Below are 26,589 nucleotides of genomic sequence, written 5' to 3'. Positions count from 1 at the left end.
CTCTCTCTCTCTCTCTGTCTCTCTGTCTCTCTGTCTCTCTGTCTCTCTGTCTCTCTGTCTCTCTGTCTCTCTCTCTCTCTCTCTCTCTCTCTCTCTCTCTCTCTCTCACACACACTCACACTCACACTCACACACACAGGCTAAGTTTGTTGTTTTTTTAACCAAGGCTCATGTTTTAGGTTGTTATTGGAGAAAGTAAAAGATGAGTGTTAAGTAAAGAAATAATAATAATAATAAAAAAAACAATTTGTACCTTAAATAAATAATAATAATATAACGTTATTTGTATAGCACCTTTTATGACATGAAATGCAGCTCAAAGTGCTTTACAGAGCAATGGAGATTTTAAAGGAAAGCAAGGCATAAAACATTAAAATAATAGCAGTAATGCAATACAGACAGTGAGGACATGAATAACAAGGAATTTAAAAGAAAGCAAGAGTGTAGAAGTAGGTCTTGAGCTGTGCTTTAAAAATGTCACATGTTAATCACTTAACCTTTTCTTTCTCTAATAACAACCTAAAACATAAAACTTGGTTGAAAAAACCAACGCACAAGTCCTGGGCCTGGTGAGAGCAGGAGTGGACCTGGTGAGATGTAGGAGTGGCCCGGACAGGAGTCAACCCACTGAGCCTAGTCCCTCCATGCGCATGTGAGAAGTTTGAGAACCACTGGTATAGACTAGAAGGAGGCAGCCTCACAGGATGGCGCCCGGCACCGCTGTTACTTTGAGTTCAGTGGGCAGGTGGCACCAGTGCCACTGAACTGAGGTTCCAAGTTATTAAAACAACACGTGTGATTTCAATTTATCGGGTGTAATAATAACCCATTCTGACCTGAGATCAGATTCTAAAAATGTCTTCTACATCCTGACAGTTTTCTGAAAAAGCTATGTTTCTATGTCAGTCGTTCTTCGATTTTTCAAAAATAGCACTCGGTGGCGCGCTATGAGCTTGTAGATCTGCTATTTTTGAATAGCTAAAGCATAGCATAATGCTGGGGTTCCCGCCCAAAATGGGATAAATACAAAAATGAGAGGCGTGCTGTTGTGCCCTCAAAGCAAACTTGTGATTGCAGACGGGCACTCGGGGCTGGCATGATGAAACTCATTCATCAACATGCCAGCCCTACATTCAGAACGTGCATGTGTGTGAATTCCTCTGACGCCGCTGCCAGCACCTTGCACTGCCCTGCAATCTGTCATCTCTGCTTCCACACAGAGATAAATATCATACACATATTTCCTGTTAGTTTCCGTCTCTCTCTGTCTCTCATCTCACATCTACAGAACCCCTTGTTTACTTATGGCGGCTCCACAATGTTATCAGTCCCAGTCCTAGGAGTTTTTCTCTCTTCTCTCAGCTGTTGCTGGCCAGTGCATGCACCCTAAGACCCAAGTAACCCTGAGCACACATTTCACCACCCAACACATCCCTCTCCTTCAAAACGTTGGCCATGCATGAGTGGCCCTTTTCTTAAGTGGAGGCGGAAATTCACGTCCCAACGTTTATAATAAATAATAGATTTGACTGAAAACATGGATGAAAAGTTACATGGGTGCAGCTGGTGTGGGATACATAATTTAAGCTGACCATAAACACAGTTATCATTGTTCTCTTAACGCCATTGACCGTTTAAGGGTGTGGTGGAGTCTCTCGAGGAGTAAGGCACTTTGAGCAAAGAAGATGTTCCATTTTTATTAATTTGTCCTAGGTCCTAATTTAACCTTAGACCTAGAAGTGTGTGTGTGTGTGTGTGTGTGTGTGTGTGTGTGTGTGTGTGTGTGTGTGTGTGTGTGTGCATTTCTGGAAAACAGAATAAATATATTTTATATAGCACACAATACCCTAGTATCAAATAAATACATTAAAAAGTTCTGTCTATCTCCTAAAACATAACACTGTTTCCTCTCTCTGTGTGTGTTTGTGCGTGTGCGTGCCAGTGTGCTGTATGAGGGCAAGGAGCGTCTGATCCAGGGCTGTGAGGTCATCCAGGCCACGCCCTACGGCCGCTGCGCCAACGTCAACAACAGCTCGGCCAACTCGCAGCGCATCTTCATCACGTTCCGCCGCGCGCCACCCGTCCAGCCGCAGAACTCCCTGGCCGTCACCGACATCTGCGTCATCGTCACCAAGGGCGAGACTCCGCCGCACACCTTCTGCAAGGTGGACAAGAACCTCAACTGTGGCATGGTGAGGGGCCACTACTATAGGCCACTACTATAGGCCTGTGACGACGATTATCACTTACTGTATTTGCCTGTTTTTATTTATTTATTGTAAATTAAAATGCATAGACGGACTCCATTCATCTATCTATGTGCCAAGTGTGTACGTCTGTAATCCACGTAACTCGAGAACCTTTCGTCCCACCGACTTCAAATTGTCAGGTCGGTCGGATACACCGTTGTCCAGAACCAGCACAAAAACCTCTGCCCGGGATCTGGACCTGATCACCCCTATATCTCCATATATGGAGCTGGCCTGCTCTGACATCATTCTGACGTCTGCATAGACTCCATATTTGGGTTTGCCTGACACAGAACTCCATATATGGGCATAAAAGGGACACAGACTAATAACTGGGGTGGGGCATTTATTTCCAACTTGCATCGTTCCATCGCTTTAGTCTGTATAAAAAAAAGTCTGGATTTAAATGAGCAGAAAATAGGACTATTTTTATAAATGTTTTCAATTCCTGGTATTTATGATATTGCCTGTTTTGGCAATATTACATTATTTATTCTGGTTATTGGTTCCAGTTGGTACCATTAAACAAGTAATTTATTTGTGTATGTCAGTAATGGGCTGTGTATATTTGTCATATCTGTCCTGTGCAATTTCAGTTTACAAGGCCTAAAAATTCAATCTAAAAACAAAAGAAGAGAGGGGAAAAAAATCTATCGCAATTATGACAATTAATCAGCAACTACAATTTCATGATCGTTACAGGTCTAGCGCTTACTATACAAGGTTCAAAAATGATTTGTGTCTCTGTGCTTAACTGTTTCAGTGGGGCTCCAGTGTGTTCCTGTGTTACAAGAAATCGGTATCTGCGTCCAACTCTTTAAACTACAACGCCGGTGAGTTCGAGGCCCAGATTCTCTCGTTTCCATGTAGAATTTATCCAAATGAGAATCACTCTGTTGCCAAGTTATGAGTTTCATGCAAGGAATGTTGTTTGGCATCTGGTGCTGTGACAACACGGCAAATAGAAACACTTGACACAAGACTACCAACAAGGAAGATTGACATACAATGCTACATAACAAAGTGACCTCTCCACTGGAATACCACTACATTACCGGGTCAAAAATGGAAATAAATTGCTCGTATTGGCTTTCCAAAATTCATTCCCACATGCTGTCCTTAACAGTTAACACCCCGAACGCCTGGGGTTATTTAATCCATTAAATCATAGCGCCCACTCCGCCCAGCGATTTATAGCAGCGGAGAACTTAGTAGAAAAAAATGGAGGGACAGACAGTAGGCTGACAGGAAATGGGGAGAGAGATGGGGGGTGACATGCAGTAAAGGCCGTCGGGATCGGGGGTCGAACCCGCGGCACACTGCCAGAATGGATTACCAGCCAAGGTGCCTGGACCTTTTCATAATCTTTTTTCAATTTAATTGAATGGTACATCATATTATGATGTATGGAATGACAAAACTCCTTGACGTACTGAAAGGATTTAGGCTACCTTCATAACTCGCATCATAGTTTGACACTCCATCTTAATGCATGTAAAAATATATATTGGTAACACTTTATATTAAGGCCGCCTTTATAATGCATTATAAGCTCATTTATAATGCATTATAATGTGCTTATAAGGCATTATAACACTCGTTATAAATGTTTGTAATCATGTATAACTTAACAACCTTAATATATAGTGTTACCAATACCAATATATTTTCTCAGCTAATCTCTTAGTTTCGCCAACATTGCTCTTAGGAAGCATTCATTGAAAAGTTTAATTGTGGTTGTAGGCAACCTTGCTGTGCCTCGGCTCACTGTCACACACACTGTTCTCTAGACCCAGTGCACTCTCACACTCGTTTCTCTCGCTCCCCATGCTCACCTCAAGTTTTTTTTACCTTGGTGACAATATTTTCCCACCACAAATGCGGCATAATGCTTTGCCAGCTTTCCCCTTTTTGCCTGGCTCAAAACCGAAATGTGCCGGAATAGTCAACATAACATTTGGCTTTGAAAATGTAAGTAATGCCAACTGGCTAGCATCAACTGTATGGGGATTTTCCGAGTAGAGTGTTCGCTATAAGCATTTGGAATCATAAAACACGGGACGTGATGTTAAGACTGTGGACGTCTTAGTCTTTTCAAAATGTAAAAATGTGGGCACCCCACGTCGCTATTTTTGAAAGAATGAAAGGGCACATAATGTGTTGTGGCATGGGAGGTGTATTTCTTAAGTAGGTTATGATGTCAATTTCGGGACACATCCTCAGTAGTGTGACTTTGAATCAGGGGGTGTTTCGGCCTTCAAACACTATACATTATGTAATATATATAACATAAAATGTTTACTTTGTTGTCTTTTATCTCTGTGCATTACACATATTTCAATTATACGTTATCGGTAGATATCCAGTAGGCCTACTCTATAAATGTCTATAAAAACATAATTTACACACACAAATAAACAATTACTATTTTGTTTATTTGGAAAGTAACTTTCACCAGCTGATAGTAATGAGCTCAACCCCAGCCCTAATTCTAAGGCTCACATTTGCTTAGCATCTTGACTGCTTTGCATTGTATTGGCTTTACTTTTCTTGCTCTGTCTCATCGTATCATTTTCGGCAAATGTTTTCCTGCATAATATCTCGCTATTTCAGTCTGCTTTATTTTCTTCTCCACTGTTTCTTGTCCCTGTGAGTCACAGCTGTCTGCTTATCTCTTGTGATTAACCTCGTTGTGTGACGTGCAGGTACAGATAACACAGCTGCACTGGCGTTGCCAAATGACATGGTATTATTTATTTTTGCTCCCATTGAAATCCTCGGAAGCTGCACAATGCCTAATGACGTTCAGCAACATTGTGAAATGGTTTTGACATTTTCACAAAGCCCCACGACTACATCAGAACGCCTCCCAAAATGCCCAGAACTTGGGGGCACGGTGGCACAGTTGGTAGTGCTGTCGCCTCACAGCTAGAAGGTCCTGGGTTTGATTCCCGCTGGGGACGCTGTGGGCACTGGCGGCGTGTTCCCTCCTCCGCGTCATCAGTGCCCATACCCGAGGCGGGGGTTGGCGAAAGGGCCTTTCTGTGTGGAGTTTGTATGTTCTCCCCGTGTCCCCTAGGGTAGATACCCTCACAAAAACATGCAGTAATCCTGGTCTCTAAAACTACCTCCCCCTGACCAGCCGGGGCGCCTGATGGAGGGGAAAGGAACTGGTCGGAATAACGTGTCCCTTCCACGCGCTACGTCCGGCCGGGGAAATTCCCCTCTGTCAGGTGAAAAGAAGCAGCTTGGACTCCTCATGCATAGAAGGAGGCATGAGGTCAGTCCGCTGCCCCCCCCAGGTTGGCAGAGGAAGTGTAGCGCCCAGGATTACATTAGATAATTGGCACTGGGTGAAAAAGAAAACTGGGTTACAAAATCGTGGGATAAAAATTTAAAGATAGAACAAAATGCCCAGAACTCTATAATGCACTAACCAGTTGTGGAAAGTACAGTAGGATATACTTTTGACTGAGGTATTTGTACTTTACTTGAGTATTTCCAATTTCCAATACTTTTACTCCATGACATTTCAGTGCCAACATTTTTACTTTTACAATGTTTTTGAAAAGTTTATTTACTAGTTACTTTGAAATGTATATAGGGTTAATGTGGTTCCGTTTTCTAATCAAATTAAAATCTCCAGCCATTTGAAAATAGCAGATCTACAAGCTCACAATCTGTCACGATGCGTCAACATGCGTTCCGCCTTGTCCACACATCCTCGTCCAAATGTCTAAAGATTAGACAAAAAAAAAAGGACAAAACTAGATTGAAAAATGCTTCATCAATGCGGTCACCCTGAATTGTTGCTGACGGAAAGTGCAAATGGTGTATGTACACTATGATTACATTTGGAATGTTATTGTAGCTGATTCTGAGCTAATGTGTGGTGTTTTGACCATACGTGAACCACAGTCTGGCCTTTGGAGCATTTATCCCATTCTTACACACTGTAGAATACAAATAGTTCCGTACCCGCAGGCTTTATCTTTGGCCAGCCTTTTTTCCTGTGAGCTGACTGCGTATTCATCTCAGGCAAACGGCATTTCCTGCTAAGCCTGTTGCTTGTGCAAGCACACGCACATGTTGAATTGAGTTTTTTGCGTCTTGTCTTGAATGTCATCACACTGACATTCAAAAAAAGGTCAAGACTCTGGGCCAAGACAGATGAGGCAAATTATTCCATTAACTGCAGGCAATTATTTCATTGATTGAAATGTTTTGACTCTAGAGGTAATGGAGACTTCACTGCACTCTTATTCAGAATGATTGCCATTGTGACCAGGATAGATGGATCTTTATTAGAATGTCACGTTGTACTTTGTACTGGCAGCATACATATTATTAATTAAGCTTAAATTAAAACTGCTAGCTGTGCATAAAAGGTTAATGAACTCTACATTTCTGTTATCCTGACTGTATTTGCTGGCAATATGCTTATTCTGAATATAATTGAAAAATAAATCTGACCTTTTTTGTGCATTGTGGTAAATAATAATAATAATACATAATAATAATATTATTAAATAGACCTACTACCATATCTATTCTGACTCTTAAAGGGCCACTCGACCCCTTTTGCAAGCAGATCTTAGTTTGGGAGACGCTTTCCTGTTTTTTTTTACTTTTGATGTGTTTTTAGATATTTTAGTATTTCAAAGTGCCAGTGGTGTCATGGACACTGGTCTCACTTCCTTTCTGGAATACAGGTTGTCTCAGTAAAGCTGTTGCCAGACTTACCATAGACTGCCGTGGGGGGCAAGCGTTTCCGGGAATCTGGCCATTGCGGCATTCAGCAGTGAGGGTGGAGCTTCTTTTCCATCCACCAGCTGTCTTAAAAACCCGGAAAAGAAGCTGGCCGACAGAGAAAACGTCGGTCTGCGGCTGTCTGCTCAGGTCTGGAAACCCTGTAAGACAGCCCTCCCCCCTCTCCACAAGGAGGAGCAGTGCACCAAAGCATTATGGGAATTGTAGTCCAGGAAGGAAGTGAGACCCGTTGTCCATGACATCACAGACACTTAAAAATAAACTAAAATATCTAAAAACACATATTACCCACATAAAAAACCCAGGGAAGTGTTTCTTGTCTCCCAAACATCATTAAACTAAGATCTGCTTGCAAAAGGGGTGAACTGTGGCCCTTTAATGCCGCGACACACAGAAAGTGTCACTTGCGTGCGTCAACAGACGTTACCTTTCTTTGTTTTAATCTAATTTTGGATGGGCTGTGTGTTTGAGGCTCAAAAATAGAACAGGTTTCTGAATTCTGAGAGACGCCGTGTGTCCAATTGATTGAAAGAATGGGTGCGTTTGATAAATGTGCCCGTCTGACAGTTGCACTGTGTCATTTTCCCCCATGAAGGGTCAATGACATTATAAAACAAGATTCATCACATGAAGGGTAAATTAAATTAGAAAACAAGATTCATCACATGAAGCGTAAATGGAATTAGAAGCCAAAACCAGAAAGCTTACACTGTTTTTTGTTTAGTTTTTTTGTTTACCTGATTTAGTTTTTTGCCTGCGTTGCATATTTTATTCAGAGTAATTGCGAACGCAGTGAGCACTTACTATGAGACCTAGCAGATCATGTCTGTCTGTCTGTCTGTGTGTCTGTCTGTCTGTCCCGCTTTTGTGCCCATATATGGAGCTGAGTGATTTGTGTCACCATAAATCAGCCATAACCATATAAGGAGTCCCCAAAGCAGCTATACGTCCAAAACCCAAATATGTACGAGCTGCGTTCGCTTCCCGCGTTTGCGCGTCTTACTGGTCTAGTAAGAGAGTGGCGACACTAGCGTTTACTCCCATTGTAACAATGAAATGCGGAAGTGCTCATTCTATCTCAATGGGATAGTTCCAGCCACAGGAGCAATGTTTGGAACTATAGCCCATAGGCACCCGCTTTGCGGAGAGTTCAAAGCGTGTCGCTACTCTCCTACTCTGCACTCTGGTTTTATTAAACCTCGCAATTTCATCTCTCTGTTCTAGGCCTCATCTTCCGCTACCCAGAGGATGATTACGAGTCCTTCCCTCTGTCGGAGTCTGTACCTCTGTTCTGTTTGCCCATGGGCGCCAAAATCGAGTGCTGGGCGCCGGACACGCGAGACCCTCTGCCCGTCTTCTCCACGTTTGTCCTAACCAACTCCTCTGGGGAGAAGGTAAAGTGCCACAACCAGGAGGCTCATTTTAACCCATTCTCGGGGCGGGAACCCCTTTTTGGTGTTTTAACGCATTATGTTGTACTTTAGCTATTTTTGGAAAATGTGGTTCAAATCTTTGAATATAATGCTTTTAAACTCATATCTTTGCTTCTGGGGGGTCCCTGGAACACATATTTTCAGATGGGGGTTCGGCGGCCAAATACAGAAAATTCTGTGGGTCCTTGACATGAAAAAGGTTGAGCACCAATGACATAGAAACATGTCTTTCAGAAAACTGCCAGGATTTAGAAGACATTTTGTAGAATTGTCCTAAGGTCTAAATGGGTCAACAAATAACCAAACGTTCATGCATTTTTCTTCTATTATAAATGCTGTATAAAATGCATTGCAAATAATATGCTGTACTGTATATCCTGTATGATATCTAACGTGATATAATGATACTAGATATTGTCTGGGGAGTTCAAATGGTCCAAAATATAAAGAAATCGCACACACAAAAAGGCAGACCATGCCATGCCATTCCATGCCATTCCGGAAGGCATGCATTCAGGATAATTGCGTTTTCCCGAAGTCTCCTGAACTTGGAACGTAGCATTTTGCATTGAACAAATTTGTTTAGAAATGCATGTCGTTACACCGCATCTCCAGTAGATAAAGAGTGCAGGGTTGTGACCCGAAAATAGCTGATCTACAAGCTTGTAGATCGGCTATTTTCTGCAATTTTTGTCCAAAAGTGCCCTCTTACGGGATTTAACACTCTCTGCACGTCCCTGCCCACAGGTGTACGGCGCGGCCATCCAGTTCTACGAGTCCTACCCGGTGGACCTGCTGAGCGAGAGGCAGAAGATCCAGCTGGGCCTGCTGACCACCGTGGAGAAGAAGCCCATCCCCAACCGGCCCGTGAACACCAACAAGTGCATCTGCGTGCTCTCCCGCTGGCCTTTCTTCGAGCCCTTCCGCAAGTTCCTCATGTTCCTCTACAAGCTGTCCGTCTCCGGGCCGCACCCGCTGCCCATCGAAAAGTAAGAAAGAACCCTTTGCTTTTATGACTCGTACCGTGCACGCCGCAGGAGCAGGGGACGTGCACACATAGACATCAAAGGGGGCTTCAGCCCCCCTGCCCTTTTACCTGTCTGTAAAACAACTGCCCTTTCCAGACCACGAATGCAGTGTTTACTATGTTGAAAGAAATACAGATGCTCTCCTCTCCTTTCCATGCCATGCCGGAAGGCAGCATTCAGGAGAATTCCTTTTTTTCCCGAAGTCTCCTGAACTTGAACACAGTATTTTGCGTTGAACACGTTTGTTTAGAAATCCATGTCGTATACACTCTTTAGCTCTATAGCTAAAGAGTGCTGGATTGCGCCCTGAAAATAGCTAATCTACAAGCTCTCAAGTTGTGAGCTTGTAGATCTGCTATTTTCACTATACATTTATTTTGTGCAAAACGGGATTAACACATTTTGTGCCCAAGACGTCCACAGATGTCCTAGGAATTACTGCATGTAGTGCCCAGGACGTCTGTGGACGTCTTGGTAAAAAAAAAAAATCTTAAAAAATGTCAAAGTGGGTCTAAAAAGTGGGCACCCTGGGTCGCCATTTTGAAAGATTAAAAGGGCACATAATGTACACTCTGCACGTCCCTGCGCAGGAAAGTTGCAGGAAAGACACGCATTTGTGAGGAAGGTTTATTACATCACTTGCTTACTCTGGTAGATTATTTTGTCCACAATGTGAAAGGAGCCACCAAGTCGGTGTATGAAAAGTGTGCGTGTGTGCACGCACACTTGTGCGTTCATCACGTAAGGAAGCCAAAACAACAAAAAAAAAGTTTTACTCCAAAACTAAAAAATAAAGTTTTACTCTCATGTACCTGTACACAAGATGTAACGATAAAGTACAACCTTGAACCTTGTCACTGTGACTTGTAAGGACCAAACATCTTCACAAGTATAGTAGAGAGGTCGAATTTGATAATGTTGTTATACGTTCAAGATAAAGAAACATATAACATATTATTTTCTTTAGATCTGCTATGACTATTTTCAGCGATTTTCAATAACATCCTAAAATGTTAAGGTCTTCAAAAGTATAGTTAGTAATGTGTGTGTGTGTGTGTGTGTGTGTGTGTGTGTGTGTGTGTGTGTGTCTCTCCCAACAGGCACATTTCGCACTTCATGCACAACGTGTCGTTCCCTTCACCACAGAGGCCCAGAATTCTGGTCCAGGTGAGCTTTTCTTTCTTCCTATTTCTTCTATTCTTACAATTTTTAATTTAGGCATTTAGCAGACACGCTTAACCCATTTCGACTCGATGAACTTTAATCATCGCGCTAAAATATGCATCTGAAAACATTATAGGTTAGAAATAAGCCACAAGCTTTGCTTGCCCGTCTCTCTGTAGCATGTAAACAAACTAACTCGACGAACGCTAAGTCCCATACCCTGAAGGGATGCGACGTTCTGATTGGTCCAAAAACACACTTTTCGCTTTCCGTTTCAGAGTGAAACTTTCAAAATTAAATCTGCCAAAAGGCCATTGCACCCCGTCTTTAAATGTATTGTGTTTGTAGGACCTCACAAAATAACTTGAAACGTTTTTTTTTTCTTCTCCAGCTCTCGGCACACGACACCTTGATGCTGGCTCAGCCTGTATGCACACCTTTACCTCTCAGGTAAGACGGGTCTCATGTTATGTTTGTAGCAACGATATGATCATAGTTTGGGTTATTTTAGTTCTATAAACACTGGCAAGTGAGGGTGAGCTTTTAAAATCTTGAATCACAGTTTCCGATTCAAAGGAGCTAAATTAAGTTGTTGGAACATAGTATGACTGGAGTGTGTGTTGTTGTTTTTAAACGGTATTGTTCCAGAGGAAATGGTGGTGAGGTTATGAAAGCATTCATCCATTACATTTTCCTGGCTGGCTGACATGAAATACATTCATTCCATGTCAGGTCGAACACAAACAGCCATTACTCTGTCACTGATTGTAATCAATGAAGGTGCCCTACAATACAAATACAAATTAATACATTAACCCATTTTGACCTGGGAACGATTCTACAAATGCCCTCTAAATCAGCACAGTTTTAACAAAAACCCATGTTTCTAATGTGAGTCGTTCTCAAACATTTTCATGTCAAGGACCCCCAAAAATATCTGTATTTGACCGCCGACCCCCATCTGAAAATATGTTGTTCCAGGGACCCCCCCAGAAGCAAAGATTTGAGTTAAAAACTATCGCTCTAAAATAATATATATTCAAAGATTTGCACTATTTATAAAAAAAATAGCAGACCTACAAGCTCGTAGCGAGGCACTCTGTGCCGCGCTATGACCACTGTTTCGGCGCTGTAGTGCCGAAATGATTTCGGCTCATCAGAAATTTTCAGTAGCACCGAAGAGCCGACTTTAGGACGGTACCCGCCCCCCCGAACCTCAAATGACGTCAAATTGTAGGCTCTACAGCACCGAACCGACTTTTATTCGGCTCTAAAATAGGAGTATGAATCGGCCCAAACACCAAGGTCTCATCTCTTGTTTTCTTTGTTTTTCCTTCCATTTCCCATGCCGACGACGTCGTCTCTTCCTCCTCTCATCTTGTGCTTCTTCTTCTTCTTGGCAGCGGGGCGGACTACGGCACTCTGCTGATGAACCTGGGCCCAGAGAACTGCGCCACGCTGTTGCACTTTATCTTGCAGGAGAGCAAGATCCTGCTGCACTCCCTCAGACCTGCTGTGCTCACTGGAGTGGCCGAGGCTGTGGTAGCTGTGAGTCTCACTCACTGGAGCGTACCTACTGTATATGTTCCCCAGGTTCTATGTTCCCCACCATGCAAACAAATAAGGTTCTTTGTTCCCCACTTAGAATAAACCTAAACCTAAACCAGAAACCTAACCTAGTAATTTTAGTAGTTCTAGTAAGACTAAAAGTTTTTTAGCAACTTAGTCTTAAGGTCATTACACACTGGCGAATTAGCGACGCTTCTGATCTAAGCGATCAGAAAAATGCGAAATATTTGCCCGGTGAATTTAGTCGCGTCTGTACACATATAAATGTGACACGTATTGTGCGATTATATTCGCCACCCCTCCACTCCAGTCTCCTCCTCTCCTCTCCTCCATTCCACTCCTCTTCTCCTGCGTTGTCATAATTGGTATCCTTTCTTTCATACCCTGAAGAGAAGGCACTCAGGTGCCGAAACGTTGGTCTTTAATAGAAGTTTTTTGTATCGTGATTCGTGACTACGGGCTGTGCAACCTCTCCTTCCTTTACAAGTTTGTCTCCCGTCCCGTGGTCAGCACCTCCTCACTATTGGCCGGTGTGCAGCGTGCGCTAATACCTCTTTTGTTTGTATTGGTATATCCTACTATCCTTTCCACCACTTCTTGTCTTCTTCACTACCGTGATGTGGAGTCCAGAGTCATTTGGGATCGACGGCCGGTCGGCTGCTCACCCGTGCCGTCGATAAAATACAATTATAAATAGGATGATGTCAGCCGATTTGAATTAAACCCTACATACAGACCAAAGTTTGGCGGAGCCCGTTGCTCGCTGCTGTTAGCACACCCATGTGCCATGTCCACACACACACAAACAGCGATACGGTACGCATCACGATACATGGTTGACGATACGATACATGGACCATATTGGTTCATTATGACGATACGATATGATTCAATGATTTGAAATCGATAGAGTAACTATTTAAAAATCACATTATTTTAAACTAAGTAATTAAACCCCTTTTTATTTTTTCTTCAAAAATTTACTAAATACCACGCACAAAAATGTAGTATTGATACAATCGATCAATGGCATAGCAAAACGATAACTATATGTTGCTGTTTTCATCTCGATATACCTCGATTTTCTAAATTAAAATCAATATTTTCGGTGCAGTTACTATATCGTTACACCCCTAATGTATTGTATCTCAATTGTGTGTGTGTGTGTGTGTGTGTTTATTCTGGTACGCAGATGCTCTTCCCTTTCCAGTGGCAGTGTCCCTACATCCCCCTGTGCCCCCTCTCCCTGGCGGGGGTCCTCAATGCCCCTCTGCCTTTCATAGTGGGCGTGGACTCTCGCTACTTTGACCTGTATGACCCCCCCCCTGACGTCGTGTGTGTGGACCTAGACACCAACACTATCTACCTGTAAGACTCACTGGATGTTTACACATAACTATTTGTTTTCATTGCTTGTTTCGTGGGTTTTTTTGGGGGGTTTTTAAGTAACAATTTTTGGACAAAATGGTAATTCACCACTGGGTTGCTATAGGATAGCGAGTTTCTTGGGACATTTGTGGTCGTAGTGGCTACATCTGTCATTAAAAAAAAAATGTTTTTAGCGATTATCTAATTGTATAATTGCAATATTACACATCGAGGGTGTACTTTATCATCATTAATGCACTTCTGCGCTGCCTTTCAGAACTCACCCTGTGGCATCGCAGGCATGCATTAATGACTATAAAGCTTGTAATATTGCAGAATAAAATAGCAGATCTACAAGCTTGTAGGTCTGCTATTTTTGAAAAATCGTGAAAATGTGGCACAAATCTTTGAAGATATATTCTTTCAGAGCGAACTTTGCTTCTTGGGGGTTGTCCCTGGAACAACATATTTTCAGTTGGGGATCTGTGCCCACATACATAATTCTGAGGGTCCTTGACATGAAATAGTTAAGAGAACCACTGACATAGGAAAGGGTTTTTCAGAAAACTGTCAGGATTTAGAAGACGACATTTGTAGACTCGTCCTCACTCGGGTCTAAATGGGTTCAAGTTATTCTCCAGGTTTTAAAGCAGCTGAGTGCCCGTACAGTATGTATGTAATGTATGGTGTTTGATGCGTTACAGGTCGGACGAGAAGAGACTGCACAGCAACTGGAAAAACCTCCCAAAGAAACCCTGCAAGAGCCTGCTCAACTCACTGAGCAACCTGCACCACCAGCTGTCCACCGGTACAAACTGCACCGTATCTCTAATAACCACTAATAACTAATAACTGAGCAACCTGCACCACCAGCTGTCCACCGGTACAAACTGCACCGTATCTCTAATAACCACTAATAACTAATAACTGAGCAACCTGCACCACCAGCTGTCCACCGGTACAAACTGCACCGTATCTCTAATAACCACTAATAACTAATAACTGAGCAACCTGCACCACCAGCTGTCCACCGGTACAAACTGCACCGTATCTCTAATAACCACTAATAACTAATAACTGAGCAACCTGCACCACCAGCTGTCCACCGGTACAAACTGCACCGTATCTCTAATAACCACTAATAACTAATAACTGAGCAACCTGCACCACCAGCTGTCCACCGGTACAAACTGCACCGTATCTCTAATAACCAGTGCTGTTCTAGATTTCACTCTGCCTCCACGGTAGATATCGGCTGTATACAATGAATAGAAAGCTGCTGTTTTAAATCACTAAATATCTTTGTATGAAATGTTCTGTGTAAATAAACAAGCACGTGGACGGTGCCGGAACAAGGTTTTGTAGTACGGTACAGTTTTAGTTTTAGTTTTGAATAATTTTTTTATTTTATTTAGTTTTAGTCACATTTTAGTCACGTGGAATGTTTTAGTGTTAATCTAGTTTTAGTGGACTAAATATAAGATTTTTTGTCGACTAAATGAACAGTTGATTTTTTTGGCGGGCCTTGATGGTGTCATAATGGCTGATTTTACACTTGCTGAAAATAGCCGATCTACAAGATCTTGTAGATTGGCTATTTTCAGCATGCAACCAAGTATAACATGACTTTAGTCTAGCTTTCCGTTTTCTGCGAACATTTTTCGCCACAGTTTCAGTCGACGAATTCAACACTAGTACAGTTGCCGTCGTAAAGTTTGACTCGGGCTTTTGTGCTTCCAGTACGTCGAACGCAGGAGGGCTCAGCGGTGGACATGACCCCCATCGAGGCGGACTTCACCTGGCACAAGAAGATGACTGCCCTGGAGATGGAGATCCAGGAGGCCTTCCTTCGTTTCATGGCCTCCATCTTGAAGGGCTACCGCTTCTACCTCAAACCCATTACCCAGTGGCCTTCTGAGAAGGCCACGTCCGCAGACTCCCTCTACGACCTGCAAGGTAAATGACCGAGGAGGAGGGAGGCCATTTACGAATGGGGAAAACGGTTGGGGGGGAATTAGATGTAGGGCTCCATCTTGGGCCACCCTTACGCCTTATCCCTAAACTTGCCTTTTTCTTTTTACTATTTTGAAAAACATTTTAAAATAGTTCAACTAGCCAAACCACATTGAGACATTGTGGATGTCTCAATGTGTAGATCGGCTATTTGAACTATTTTAAAACGTTTTTTAAAATAGTAAAAAAATTGCAAAATTAGTTTACGGATAAGGGTTAAGATATAGTCCTTAGGGCTCCAGTTTCGTCACCACTAAACCCCTTGGGCTGTATTTTGCGTGTCTTAAGTACCAGGTCTTATTCCCTAACTTGAGTTGAACTAAAGACCTGGAGGCGTGATCAATGCTCTTTGGCCACTCAGAATAGCCAAATGGCATTGATCACGCCTCCAGGCCTTTAGTTTACTCAAGTTAGGGAATAAGACCTGGTACTTAAGACACGCAAAATACAGCCCCTTATCCCTAAACTTCTTTGCCCTTTTTTTTTTTTTACTATTTTAAAAAACATTTTTTTATAGTTCAACTAGCCAATCTACATTGACACGTTGTGAGCTTGTAGACTGCCTTTTTTTGTATTACTATTTTGCTAAACATTTTTGAATGGTTAAAATGGCCAAAGAAGTTTAGGGATAAGGGGTTTAGCGGTGACAAAAATGGAGCCCCATGTCCCCTAAAGAGTTAAGTCCTTAAGTCCTAGCAACCTTGTTTTGTATATGGATGTGATTTTATGATCGGTTGTATCGTCCCATTTCACAGTTAATGCATTATTCACAGATCTGATTCAGATCTGATATACCTAATGGAAACTTATTGGAAAAGCCTATTTCAAGAACCATCTCGACAATAGCTGAGCCAAAGTGTTTTCAGCAATCAATCATCTACGTATGACATTGGGCTGTAAAGGGAGTTGGTGTGATCCATTTCCTAGAAGCGACCATTAGCCGTTATTGAACTTGATACTGTCTGGGAGGCCTAATTGGAGACGGACTGGCTCTTTGAAAAATGTCTCGTAGTATTAACCCATTTTGGGGCGGGAACCCCTGTTGGTGTTTTAAGCATTATGTTATACTTTAGATATTGAAACATCTACAAGCTTGTAGGTCTGCTATTTTTGAAAATTCGTGAAAATGTGCCTGAAATCTTTGAATATATATTCTTTCAGAGCGAGTTTTTAACTAAAATCTTTGCTTCTGAGGGGTCTCTGGAACAACATATTTTCAGATGGGGGTCGACGACCAAATACATCTAGTTTTGGAGGTCCTTGACATGAAATATTTGTCAGTATATTTCAGTCTTTTAGTTTTTATTTACTTTCCATTTAGTTTTCGTCAGTAGTAAAAGGTAGCCGACGAACGAACACATTTTGTCTTGGTTTTAGTCGACGAAATAAACACTGGTTTGGTTCTGGGTTTGTGATTGGACTAACTGTACCTGTCGACGATTCAACTAGTCGACTAGTAAATGTAGGGCTCAAGATCAGGTAGATTATGATTAGGTATAGTCACCAATGTACACAGTTTTAAAATGTACAAATATTTATTTCCCAAAAGAAAAAGTTTTTGTTTTTACATTATGGGTAGTTAAACAACTAGTCGACTAGTGAACTAGTAAAAATGGGTAGAATTGAATGCCCTACTCCATACAGTGAGTTCCGTCCCTTCGCCAGGATACAGTACATTGACACATAGTCCTCTCCTCCTCCCCCAGGGTTTCTAAAGAGTCGCGACCGCGCCCACCAGAAGTTCTACCAAGTTCTCACCAAGACCCAGTTCTTCATCCGCTTCATCGAGGAGTGCACGTTCGTCAGCGATAAGGACACCGGCCTGGCCTTCTTTGACGATTGTATTGAGAAGGTGATTGCAAACCGCACCAGGATCAGATACTGTCCCTTAAGCTTGATCTTTATTTTAATTTCTTTCCTTTTCTAATGAAAGAGCTTTTGTTTGGTGTTATTCTATTGGCAGGGTGAACATTCCTCCACTGGGAGATGAAGGAAGCACCAATTTCCTCTGATTCATTCTTGTTCCTTTTCGCTCTTTCCTCTTCTCACAGCTTTTCCCCTCCGATAAAGCCACTGACAACAAGGGCACCAAGGTATTGTCCCGGTCCATAATCCACTTTCCTACTGTAGCACCTTGGGGTTTTTTCCACCTTTTGAAGTGTGTGTGTGTGTGTGTGTGTGTGTGTGTGTGTGTGTGTGTGTGTAGCTTCAATACGGTAGTTAGTTGAGCTGCAAAGGGCAGTTCAAAATAGCGCTAAAATGTGGCGCAAATCTTTGAATATATATTCTTTCACGGCCAACGTTTTTAACTCAAATCTTTGCTTCTGGGGGGGTCCCTGGAACAACATATTTTCAGATGGGGGTCGGCGGCCAATTACATATATTTTTGGAGGTCCTTGACATGAAAATATTTGAGAACGCAGCGATCAACTAATATGCTTAATCAACTAATGAATTAGGCTTAATCAACTAATGAATTAGGCTTAATCAACTAATGCAGTAGGCTTAATCAACTAATGAAACGGGCTTGAACACATGCACCCCTAGCATCCCTATCGTGGGCCTGTCATATTAGGTGAACATTTGGCGCAACGCTGTGAACAATTGGCTTACAATAGCAGCTCTGCAAGCAAAGAGTCTGTAGATCAGCTATTTTCGGGCGAAGAGGTTTGGTGTAGAGGAGGAAAAAAGGAGTTGGAACCTGGCCAACAAAGTATATTACAGGGTTTATACGGTTTAGTTAATCAACTAATGACAGAAGCCTAATGGACACAATGATGTGAACCACTTTGCAGGTGGAAGGCGAGTCTTCTGAGGACACGAGGCTGATGGAGTTGGACGAGTCCCAGAGGAGTGAGCACACAGTGTTCGTCATGCCCCCTGAACCCCCCACGGAGGAGGGGCACCAAGCCCCCGCCCGGTACAGGTCAGTCTCTCTCCTGGGAGTGCAACGGTGATTCAAGCTCATTGATTATAATAAAGAAAGAATCAATGATTTTATTCAATTATCTTAATTAATAATCAGTCCCTGTATTGGAAAAGAAAACACGTGTTACGAGCTTCTGCATCGGCTATTTTTTGCCAGTGACGATGTTATTCGACAAAGTATCAAATAAATCTTCGTGATTCATCGATTTGTTGATGCATTAAAAAAGAAAAACGTTGAAAAAATGTCAAATTAATTTGAAAATAGTTTGATTAATAAGTACTAAGAAAGTGATTGATAGTTTCAACCCTCCTACAGTGCAGCGGGCTCACCTGTAACCATGATTAGTGTTTATTCACTTGAACCCTAGCTGTCCGTATTCTGGGGATTGTGTCCTTATTCTGGTCAACATTCGGCCCGAAATGCCAGATCTGCAAGCTCACAACAGCTATTTTTGGTTCGATTGCTTGAACATTTTTATTCGACAGAAATGCAAAAAGGCAAGAGATTTGGTGTAAAAGGAAAAAAAAGAAGGGACCCAAGTACAGCCCTCTGGGGGACCCCGTTAACGAAGTGTATTAGGTTTAACCGTCTTGCCGCCAGCATTAAGATCGCGCATTTCCACGTTTTTTTCGCGCTTAACACTTATTTTGAAGAGCCATGTCGCATGTTACAATGACAAAATGCTGTGTGCGGTGTCTTGACCGGTTGTTGTTCTCTCGGTCTGTGGTGGAAAAACCCGACCGTATCACAGCGCCTGCTGTCGGCCGTTTAAAAACCTTATTTTCACCAGAAACGACATTGATTGTGCCGATTCGGAGATACAGGCATTTGAACGCAGCCCATGCAATGCATGTGGATGTGCGCGCATCTTAAAAATGGCCGCGGCCACTGTCCCACTTGGACTTTTATGCTAACGATACGATCGGATCAAAACATGGATTAAAGAATATAAACCCTGCCCTGGATAACGTAGCTACGTTCTGGTAGGCTTAGACGATAAATTTTTCAGTTTGCTACGGTTGTGGCGGGCTGCATGTTAAGTGGTAATTGTGATTGGTACGCAGCGAGTGTACCACAGCGCAGCGTAAACAGTGGTTTTTGTGTTCCAACTCTCTTCCAGCTATAAGGGCTTCCCCAGGTTGCGGGAGGAGCTGTTCGAGCGGCCCAGGGAGCTGAGACCAGCGCTCAGTACCAGCGCAGCCGGGTCCAGTCTGTCCAGCAGCCCTGCGCTGCTCGCAAAGAGGACCAAGCAGGTACACATGCACGCACAGCGCCAGTGTTGATTTCGTCGACCAATACTAAGACAAAAACTGTTCGTCGACTACCTTCTTTCACTGACGAAAATATACATATTTTTTTTTCTGTGGACGTTTTGGGCACAAAATGTGTTAACTCGTGTAACTCGTGAATAGGGGGGAAGTGTTAAGTTATTAGTCATAATTGACTGTACCACTTGGCCAGAGTATATGCGTGCATCATAAAAATGTCGCCTCCACATTTATTGCAATTTGTACATTCCAGAAAATGTAGAGTGGGACTTTGTTGTAACCTGTAAATGATGTCCCATTCCAGGAGATAAAGCTGGCGTGCAAGATGGCCAAACGCTTCTACTCCAACCCGCCACACTGGGCGCGCTGCCTGCACAGCCACTGCTACAGCCTGTGGTTCATCTGTCTGCCGGCCGCCGTGCGACTGTCCAAGTCCAAGAGCCGCGCCATGCAGCAGGCCTACACCATCCTCCTCAAGATGAGGAACACCGAGGTGGAAGTGCTTGACGAGGTACACAGCTGTGTGTGTGTGTGTGTGTGTGTGTGTGTGTGTGTGTTTTTTTAGACGCGCTAGCCCCTTCCTATATACAGCTTTTCATCCCAACACCAGTCACATTTGCCATTGACAAAACAAACATTAAATGCCATTGACAATGAAAGGAGAATTTACATCATATGTGGACGAGCAAATCGACTTTTGTAAACACAGTGCAACTGTTTTAATTAATTCAGCTCGGGGCTTATATATACCAAAAACGTTGAGAACCCCTATTCTACACGACAGCAGGGTCTGAATTTCTCAATGGAAGAGTGGGGAAAGTATACATCCAAACACTCCAGATTCGCTAGTTAGTGTATTAGCGCACTCTAACATACAGAATGTTTTATTAATTAAAATAAGTTCCAGAATAAAGCTTTAAATCGGATCTAGCTCTCAAGCCTTGTCTGTTGATTTCGTCGACTAATACTATGACGAAATATGTTCGTCAACTATACCTTTTTTCACTGGCGAAAACTAAATGAAAACTAAGCTATGATGACTAAAAATGCGACTAAATATATTGACAATTTGGTCAACAAATAAAAACTAGACTAAAATGTTAGGAAGGGCCAAGAGATCCAGTATAAGTAAAAGACACAAGTCATTTTACACTTGGTTGCATGCTGAAAAATGTGCTGAATCAACTGTAGATTTAGTTGACTAAAATGTTACGATTATATTTAGTCGACTAAAAGTAGACGGACAAAAACATTACAGGTGGCTAAAATGTGACTAAAACTAAATTAAAACTATTCAAAAGACTAATACTAAAATCAAAATGTGCTGTTTTTTGTTGTCAGGTATGTTACAGAGTAGTCATGCAGCTGTGCGGCGTGTGGGGGCTTCCTGTCATGGCCGTGCGTGTCCTGGTGGAGATGAAGAAAGCCGGTGTGCTCCCCAATGCCATAACCTATGGATACTACAACAAGGTAGCATATTAGAAACATTTAACATTACACTACTATTTTACGAAGCCATGTTGCTAATGGGCCAATGGAATAGCAGTTGGCCACGACAAACTTCAGACTCCCGCTAGGCGTGAGGCTCAGCACAGTGAGCAGGGAGTGTGCTGACCACAATCACTCTGGCACATGATTGTTTTATGTTTATATGACTGAGCATACTCACATTTCATACATACCCTATTGAGCTGAATATAAGATTTTTTTCTAATAGAAATATCATAAAAAAAACAGATCGTATTATATTCGGCGACTAGACTATTTGACATTCAATGTTCTTTTTCCACAAATGACTCTTGAAAAATGGGGGTCGTCTTATATTCGGCACAATACGGTATTTGATATGTGGTGCTTTAGATATTTGTCTTTGTCATTAATGTCATTAAAATGAGCTGGTAGCATGTATGAAAAGTCATTTCACTCCATTCTTTTCTCCTCTACGATTTGCTTTCCCATATCAAGGCGGTTCTGGAGAGTCCATGGCCCAGCCGTAACCGCAGTGGCCTCTTCATGTGGACCAAGCTTCGCCTCGTGCTCCGTGGGGTGGCCCAGTTCAAGCAGGCCCTGCACCACACGTCTCACAGCAAAAGACCCACCATTATCACTACAGGTCTGTCATGGTTTAGGTCCACCATTATCACTACAGGTCTGTCATGGTTTAGGTCCACCATTATCACTACAGGTCTGTCATGGTTTAGGTCCACCATTATCACTACAGGTCTGTCATGGTTTAGGTCCACCATTATCACTACAGGTCTGTCATGGTTTAGGTCCACCATTATCACTACAGGTCTGTCATGGTTTAGGTCCACCATTATCACTACAGGTCTGTCATGGTTTAAGTCCACCATTATCACTACAGGTCTGTCATGGTTTAGGTCCACCATTATCACTACAGGTCTGTCATGGTTTAGGTCCCGACTGGGATGTTTGAAAGGGGCAACGTTAGTCTCTCGGGCAATAGATTTGTTTTGTAGTCGGAGTTGAGATTGCTGCGAGTGATCTCTTTGTCTTCTTCTCAAGAAAGTAGCAAGCTAGACTGCCAACCCATGCAGATTTTAGGCTTTGACCTTTGATAGTTTAGCTTTTTGTTTTTGTCTAAAGGGTTGTGTACGTGATTTTAGTTAAGTTAATGATAATGATATAGCACATTTACAAGTTACAAGATATCGGGAAATAAAACGGCAAAAACACAAAATGAAGGCATGCACATATAATGAAGAATTTATTTTTGAATAAGATAAAAGAAGTGTTAAAAAGCTCTATATTGTGATAGTACTCATTGCTACAGTGTTTGTTCAGTAACTTTGTTTTTTAGAAAATGCATTTTCTGAAACCATAAACTACAAATTTGGAACTGAAACACTATACAAAATTAAGCTCATAAATGGCTACTCTCTCCTATTAACCCATTTAGGCCTGACGTCAAAATAAAAAGAAAGTCTTCTGAAAGAATATATATTCAAAAATTTGCGCCACATTTTCACAATCGGTGCCACGCTATGAGCTTGTAGATCTGCTATTTTTCAATGGCTAAAGCATAATGCACATAATGCTTAAAACACCAAAAGGGGTTGCCCGTTCAGAATGGGTCTCGCTCCTACATTTCTGTCTAGTTTCCATTACCCTTATTTTCTTTCTCTTCTTGTTTGGATGCTTTCTTTTCATCTTTGTCTGTCTGTCTGTCCGTCTCTGTGCAGCTGCATCAACAGGTGAGTCAGTGGTTGGCGATGGCGACCGCCTGAGTCACGGCAGTGCCGACAGCGCCGGGGAGGTCAACGGGGAGCACACACTGTTCGTCCGCGGCCTGGTTATTGCCGACTCCACCACCACCAACAACCACCGCAGCACAGGTACACATACGCTACTTGTTACCTCAACAGGTCGAGCTGTTAAAAAACACAACTGGCATTTGAGGTTCCAGCATGTGGCCCCCAAGCTTGACATTTACATGCCGTTTATGTCATTTTGTATTATGAAGCAAAAAGTGTGAGCTAAAGCAAAGGAATAAAAACAAATGGCTGTAATGATGAGTGAATTTCAGTCTAGTGTGTGAATACAACACGTGTGTGTGTGCGCGCCACAGGGGGGCAGTCTGACCAAGGCTACGGCTCTAAAGATGAGTTGCATCAGGACCTGCCAGAGTCTTCACACACTGCTGGGTCTGTCCTCTCCACAGTTCACAATGCCAAGACGCAGCACAATGGTGAGCGTGGCGCTGTGTCATGAATTCACCTCCATTACAATCAAAACACGGACACGTCCGTGTTTTTTTTTTACTTATTCTGTCGACTTCCCTTTTTCACTGATGGAAACTAAATGAAAACTAAGCTATGATGACTAAAACTATATATACTGTATTGACAATTTCGTCAACAAATAAAAACTAGGCTAAAATGTTAGGAAGGGACTAGTGGACAAGAGATCCAGTATAAGTAAAAGACACAAGTCATTTTACACTTGGTTGCATGCGGCAATTACGATGGCATCAAGGCCCGCCAAAATACATTTTAGTCGACTAAGTCAACTGTACATTTAGTCGACTAAAATGTTCTGATATTTAGTTGACCAAAACTAGACGGAACACACAAACATTCCAGGTGGAAAATCAACGCTGACTAGCACTGTATTCACATGAGTTCATTGTCGATTCCGGAGGTCCTCTGTTTTGTGTTTTGTTGTGCCGATGTTCCTTTCTCTCTGCCTGTCAGTGTTGTTTTTGGCAGCAAATTAGATTTTAGTTTTAGTCAGTCTCTTGAATAGTTTACATTTAGTTTTAGTCACATTTTAGTCACCTGGAATGTGTTAGTGTCTAGTTTTAGTCCACTAAATATCATAAGATTTTTTTTGACTAAATATACAGTTGATTTAGTCGACTAAAATGTATTTTGGCGCGCCTTGATGTTGTCCTGATTTTGCTGAAAATAGCAGATAAAATGACTTATACTGGATCTCTTGTCCACTAGTCCCTTCCTAACATTTTAGCCTATTTTTTATTTGTTGACGAAATGGTCAATATATTTAGTCTTAGTTTTAGTCATCATAGTTTAGTTTTCATTTAGTTAAGTTTCCATTTAGTTTTCGTCAGTGGAAAAAGGTAGTCGCCGAACATTTTTCGTCTTGATTTTAGTCGACGTAATCAACAGCTGTCCAGCTTACACTCATTCACCTTAACTGAAGCGCAATGTGTTTTGTTGGCCTCTCGTAATGCAGGAGATGGCGTGGCTGGCTCTGTGGGCGGTGCTGGGGCAGTAACGGAGCCCTCCGGCCCTGTGGACGGCCTCTCAAAGGTCCCCAGCATTGTGAAGCTGTCGGGTGGGAGCTTCGACGCTGGCAGGGAAACTGGTAAAAAAAATAATAATAATAATCTTGAGTTTTCCCTAAAAATCTGTTAAAGATGGAGTGCCAAAATTGCGAAAAAGAATTGCGAGTGAACCTTTCAGGCCTGTTTTCATTACTCTATAGGCCATATCTCCAAAACTAGTGGGTCAAACTGAACAACCAATATGTCAATTTGAAGCTATGATTCCCTGCTTTCATACGACATCAAAAAACGAAAATGCAAAAAGATCCAATGGCAGTCCCTCAGTCAAATTTGGCCACATATAGAGATGTATCTGACTGGTGTCAAATGGCATCAAACATTTGCTCTTGGTTTGGTCATAAACACACAACGCCCAGTTAATGGCTTTTACTCTGATAACTTTTTTTGCAGTTTACACATACAGTATACTTTGTCTATAAAGTGACCTGATGGCTCCACTGACTGTATTGTCCACCTGTGCCCAGGTATGGGGAAGCTTTTCAAGCAGCGTGGAAAGAGCGAAGACGTGTCCCTCCTGGAGGAGAGCGCGGTGCTGGAGCCGGACGACGCAGCCCCCCAGACGCAGCAGCAGCAGCGGCAGAAAGGCTTCGCCGAGCGCAGCTGCAGCTTCAGCGCCGAGAGCCGCGCGGGCATGCTGTCGGAGAAGGGCACCGTGGACCACATGGCCAGCCGCATGGGCGCTGACGCTCGCATCCTGGCGGCCGCCCTGTGTGTCGGCGGCGCCGCGACGTCGAGCCCGCCCCCGGCCCAGCAGAACAGCACGGTGTCCAAAGCACTTTTCAAAGACCTGGAGGAGGAGCCCGAGGACGACCACGGGGGGCTGATACTGGGCAAGCTGTCGGAGGAGGAGGGGCCTGTAATGGACGCTGCGCCCACACCGGACGACGAGAAGGGGCGTGAGCCGAGGGCCAAAGGGGAGGAGGAGGAAACTACTGTAACGCGAGAGAAGGAGGAGGAGGAGTCGGAGTCTGGGGTCCGCGGGCCGACCCTGGCCCTGACCCTGGAGGATGTGGAAGTGGGCGCCGACCCGCTCTCCCTCCTGGTGTCGGAGAGCGACGAGTCGGCCTCTGTGACGAGCCAGGAGCCGCCACGCTCCTCCCTCCCCGCCGTGGTGTCGCGCAACCTGGCCGAGGAGATCGAGATGTACATGAGCCTGCGCAGCCCGCTGGGCGCCAAGTCCTCCAGCATGGAGCTCCACCAGGGCCAGGGAGACGCTACCGACGCTCCGCCCGCCACGCTGGAGAGGAGGTCCAGCCTGCCCGTGCCTCCCATCAAGACTCCGTCTGGCTCGCCGGGCATCACCCCCAAACGCAGCCCCAACGCGGTCACTCGGTCCAAGACCTTCGCCGCCAAGAGCAGAAACTCGTCGGCGGCCGTCGCGGCGAGTCCCCGGTCCGCCACGCTCACGGCTCTGGTCAAGTCGTCCCAGGGGGGCTCGCTGGGCTCGGTCATCAACAGCATCTCAGGCATGAAGATGGACACCCTGCTCTCGGGTCCTAAAATGGACGTCTTTAAGTCGGGCATGAAGCAGGCGGCGAATGTTGCGAGTAAAATGTGGGGGGCAGTGGCGTCGGCTTACTCCTACTCGGACGACGAGGTACGTTGTTCCATAAAGTGGATTTCCTCGAGACTGTCGCTTAGCGAGGTCTGTAACATTATGAAGATACAGCCACGCAGTGTTGATTACGGCCACTAATACTATGACGGAAAATGTTCGGCAACTACCTTTTTTCACTGACGAAAAGTAGAAAATAGCAGTGTAAAATCTGTCATTTCGACGGCATCAACTCCAAATACAAAATAAATTTTAGTCTACTAACTGTAGATTTAGTCGACTAAAATCGTATGCTCTAAAACATTTTAGGTGACTCAAATGTGACTAAAACGAAATGAAAACTATTCAAAATCACTGCAGCCATGACGGATATAGACTAAAACGGGGCATTCAAATAATCTCCAAACCATCTGTG

At 43.3% G+C, this 26,589-nt stretch overlaps 1 protein-coding gene across 2 annotated transcripts in view; it reads left to right on the top strand.

The window, feature by feature from the left end:
* The window catches only part of dennd4c (DENN/MADD domain containing 4C), a 63,251-nt gene that overhangs the window by 25,201 nt on the left and 11,461 nt on the right, over window positions 1–26,589 (top strand). The window contains exons 3-23 of one of the 2 annotated variants that reach the window (XM_080792791.1): window positions 1,943–2,192; window positions 3,013–3,082; window positions 8,244–8,413; window positions 9,200–9,441; window positions 10,581–10,647; window positions 11,036–11,094; window positions 12,048–12,192; window positions 13,406–13,581; window positions 14,286–14,389; window positions 15,322–15,537; window positions 17,301–17,446; window positions 17,646–17,687; window positions 18,390–18,520; window positions 19,644–19,776; window positions 20,096–20,302; window positions 21,133–21,261; window positions 21,757–21,904; window positions 22,995–23,147; window positions 23,381–23,500; window positions 24,508–24,639; window positions 25,084–26,216. In XM_080792791.1, the coding sequence (XP_080648917.1) occupies window positions 1,943–2,192; window positions 3,013–3,082; window positions 8,244–8,413; window positions 9,200–9,441; window positions 10,581–10,647; window positions 11,036–11,094; window positions 12,048–12,192; window positions 13,406–13,581; window positions 14,286–14,389; window positions 15,322–15,537; window positions 17,301–17,446; window positions 17,646–17,687; window positions 18,390–18,520; window positions 19,644–19,776; window positions 20,096–20,302; window positions 21,133–21,261; window positions 21,757–21,904; window positions 22,995–23,147; window positions 23,381–23,500; window positions 24,508–24,639; window positions 25,084–26,216 (3,973 nt within the window). The remainder of the gene's footprint in view (window positions 1–1,942; window positions 2,193–3,012; window positions 3,083–8,243; window positions 8,414–9,199; window positions 9,442–10,580; window positions 10,648–11,035; window positions 11,095–12,047; window positions 12,193–13,405; window positions 13,582–14,285; window positions 14,390–15,321; window positions 15,538–17,300; window positions 17,447–17,645; window positions 17,688–18,389; window positions 18,521–19,643; window positions 19,777–20,095; window positions 20,303–21,132; window positions 21,262–21,756; window positions 21,905–22,994; window positions 23,148–23,380; window positions 23,501–24,507; window positions 24,640–25,083; window positions 26,217–26,589) is intronic. The other variant, XM_080792792.1, reaches the window with a different exon arrangement.

The sequence above is a fragment of the Protomyctophum bolini genome, assembly GCF_963924005.1.
Source record: "Protomyctophum bolini genome assembly, chromosome: 20".
In the NCBI taxonomy this organism is placed as follows: domain Eukaryota; kingdom Metazoa; phylum Chordata; class Actinopteri; order Myctophiformes; family Myctophidae; genus Protomyctophum; species Protomyctophum bolini.
Note: the sequence above shows the minus strand (reverse complement) of the source record. Positions and strands in the feature narration are given on the sequence as shown.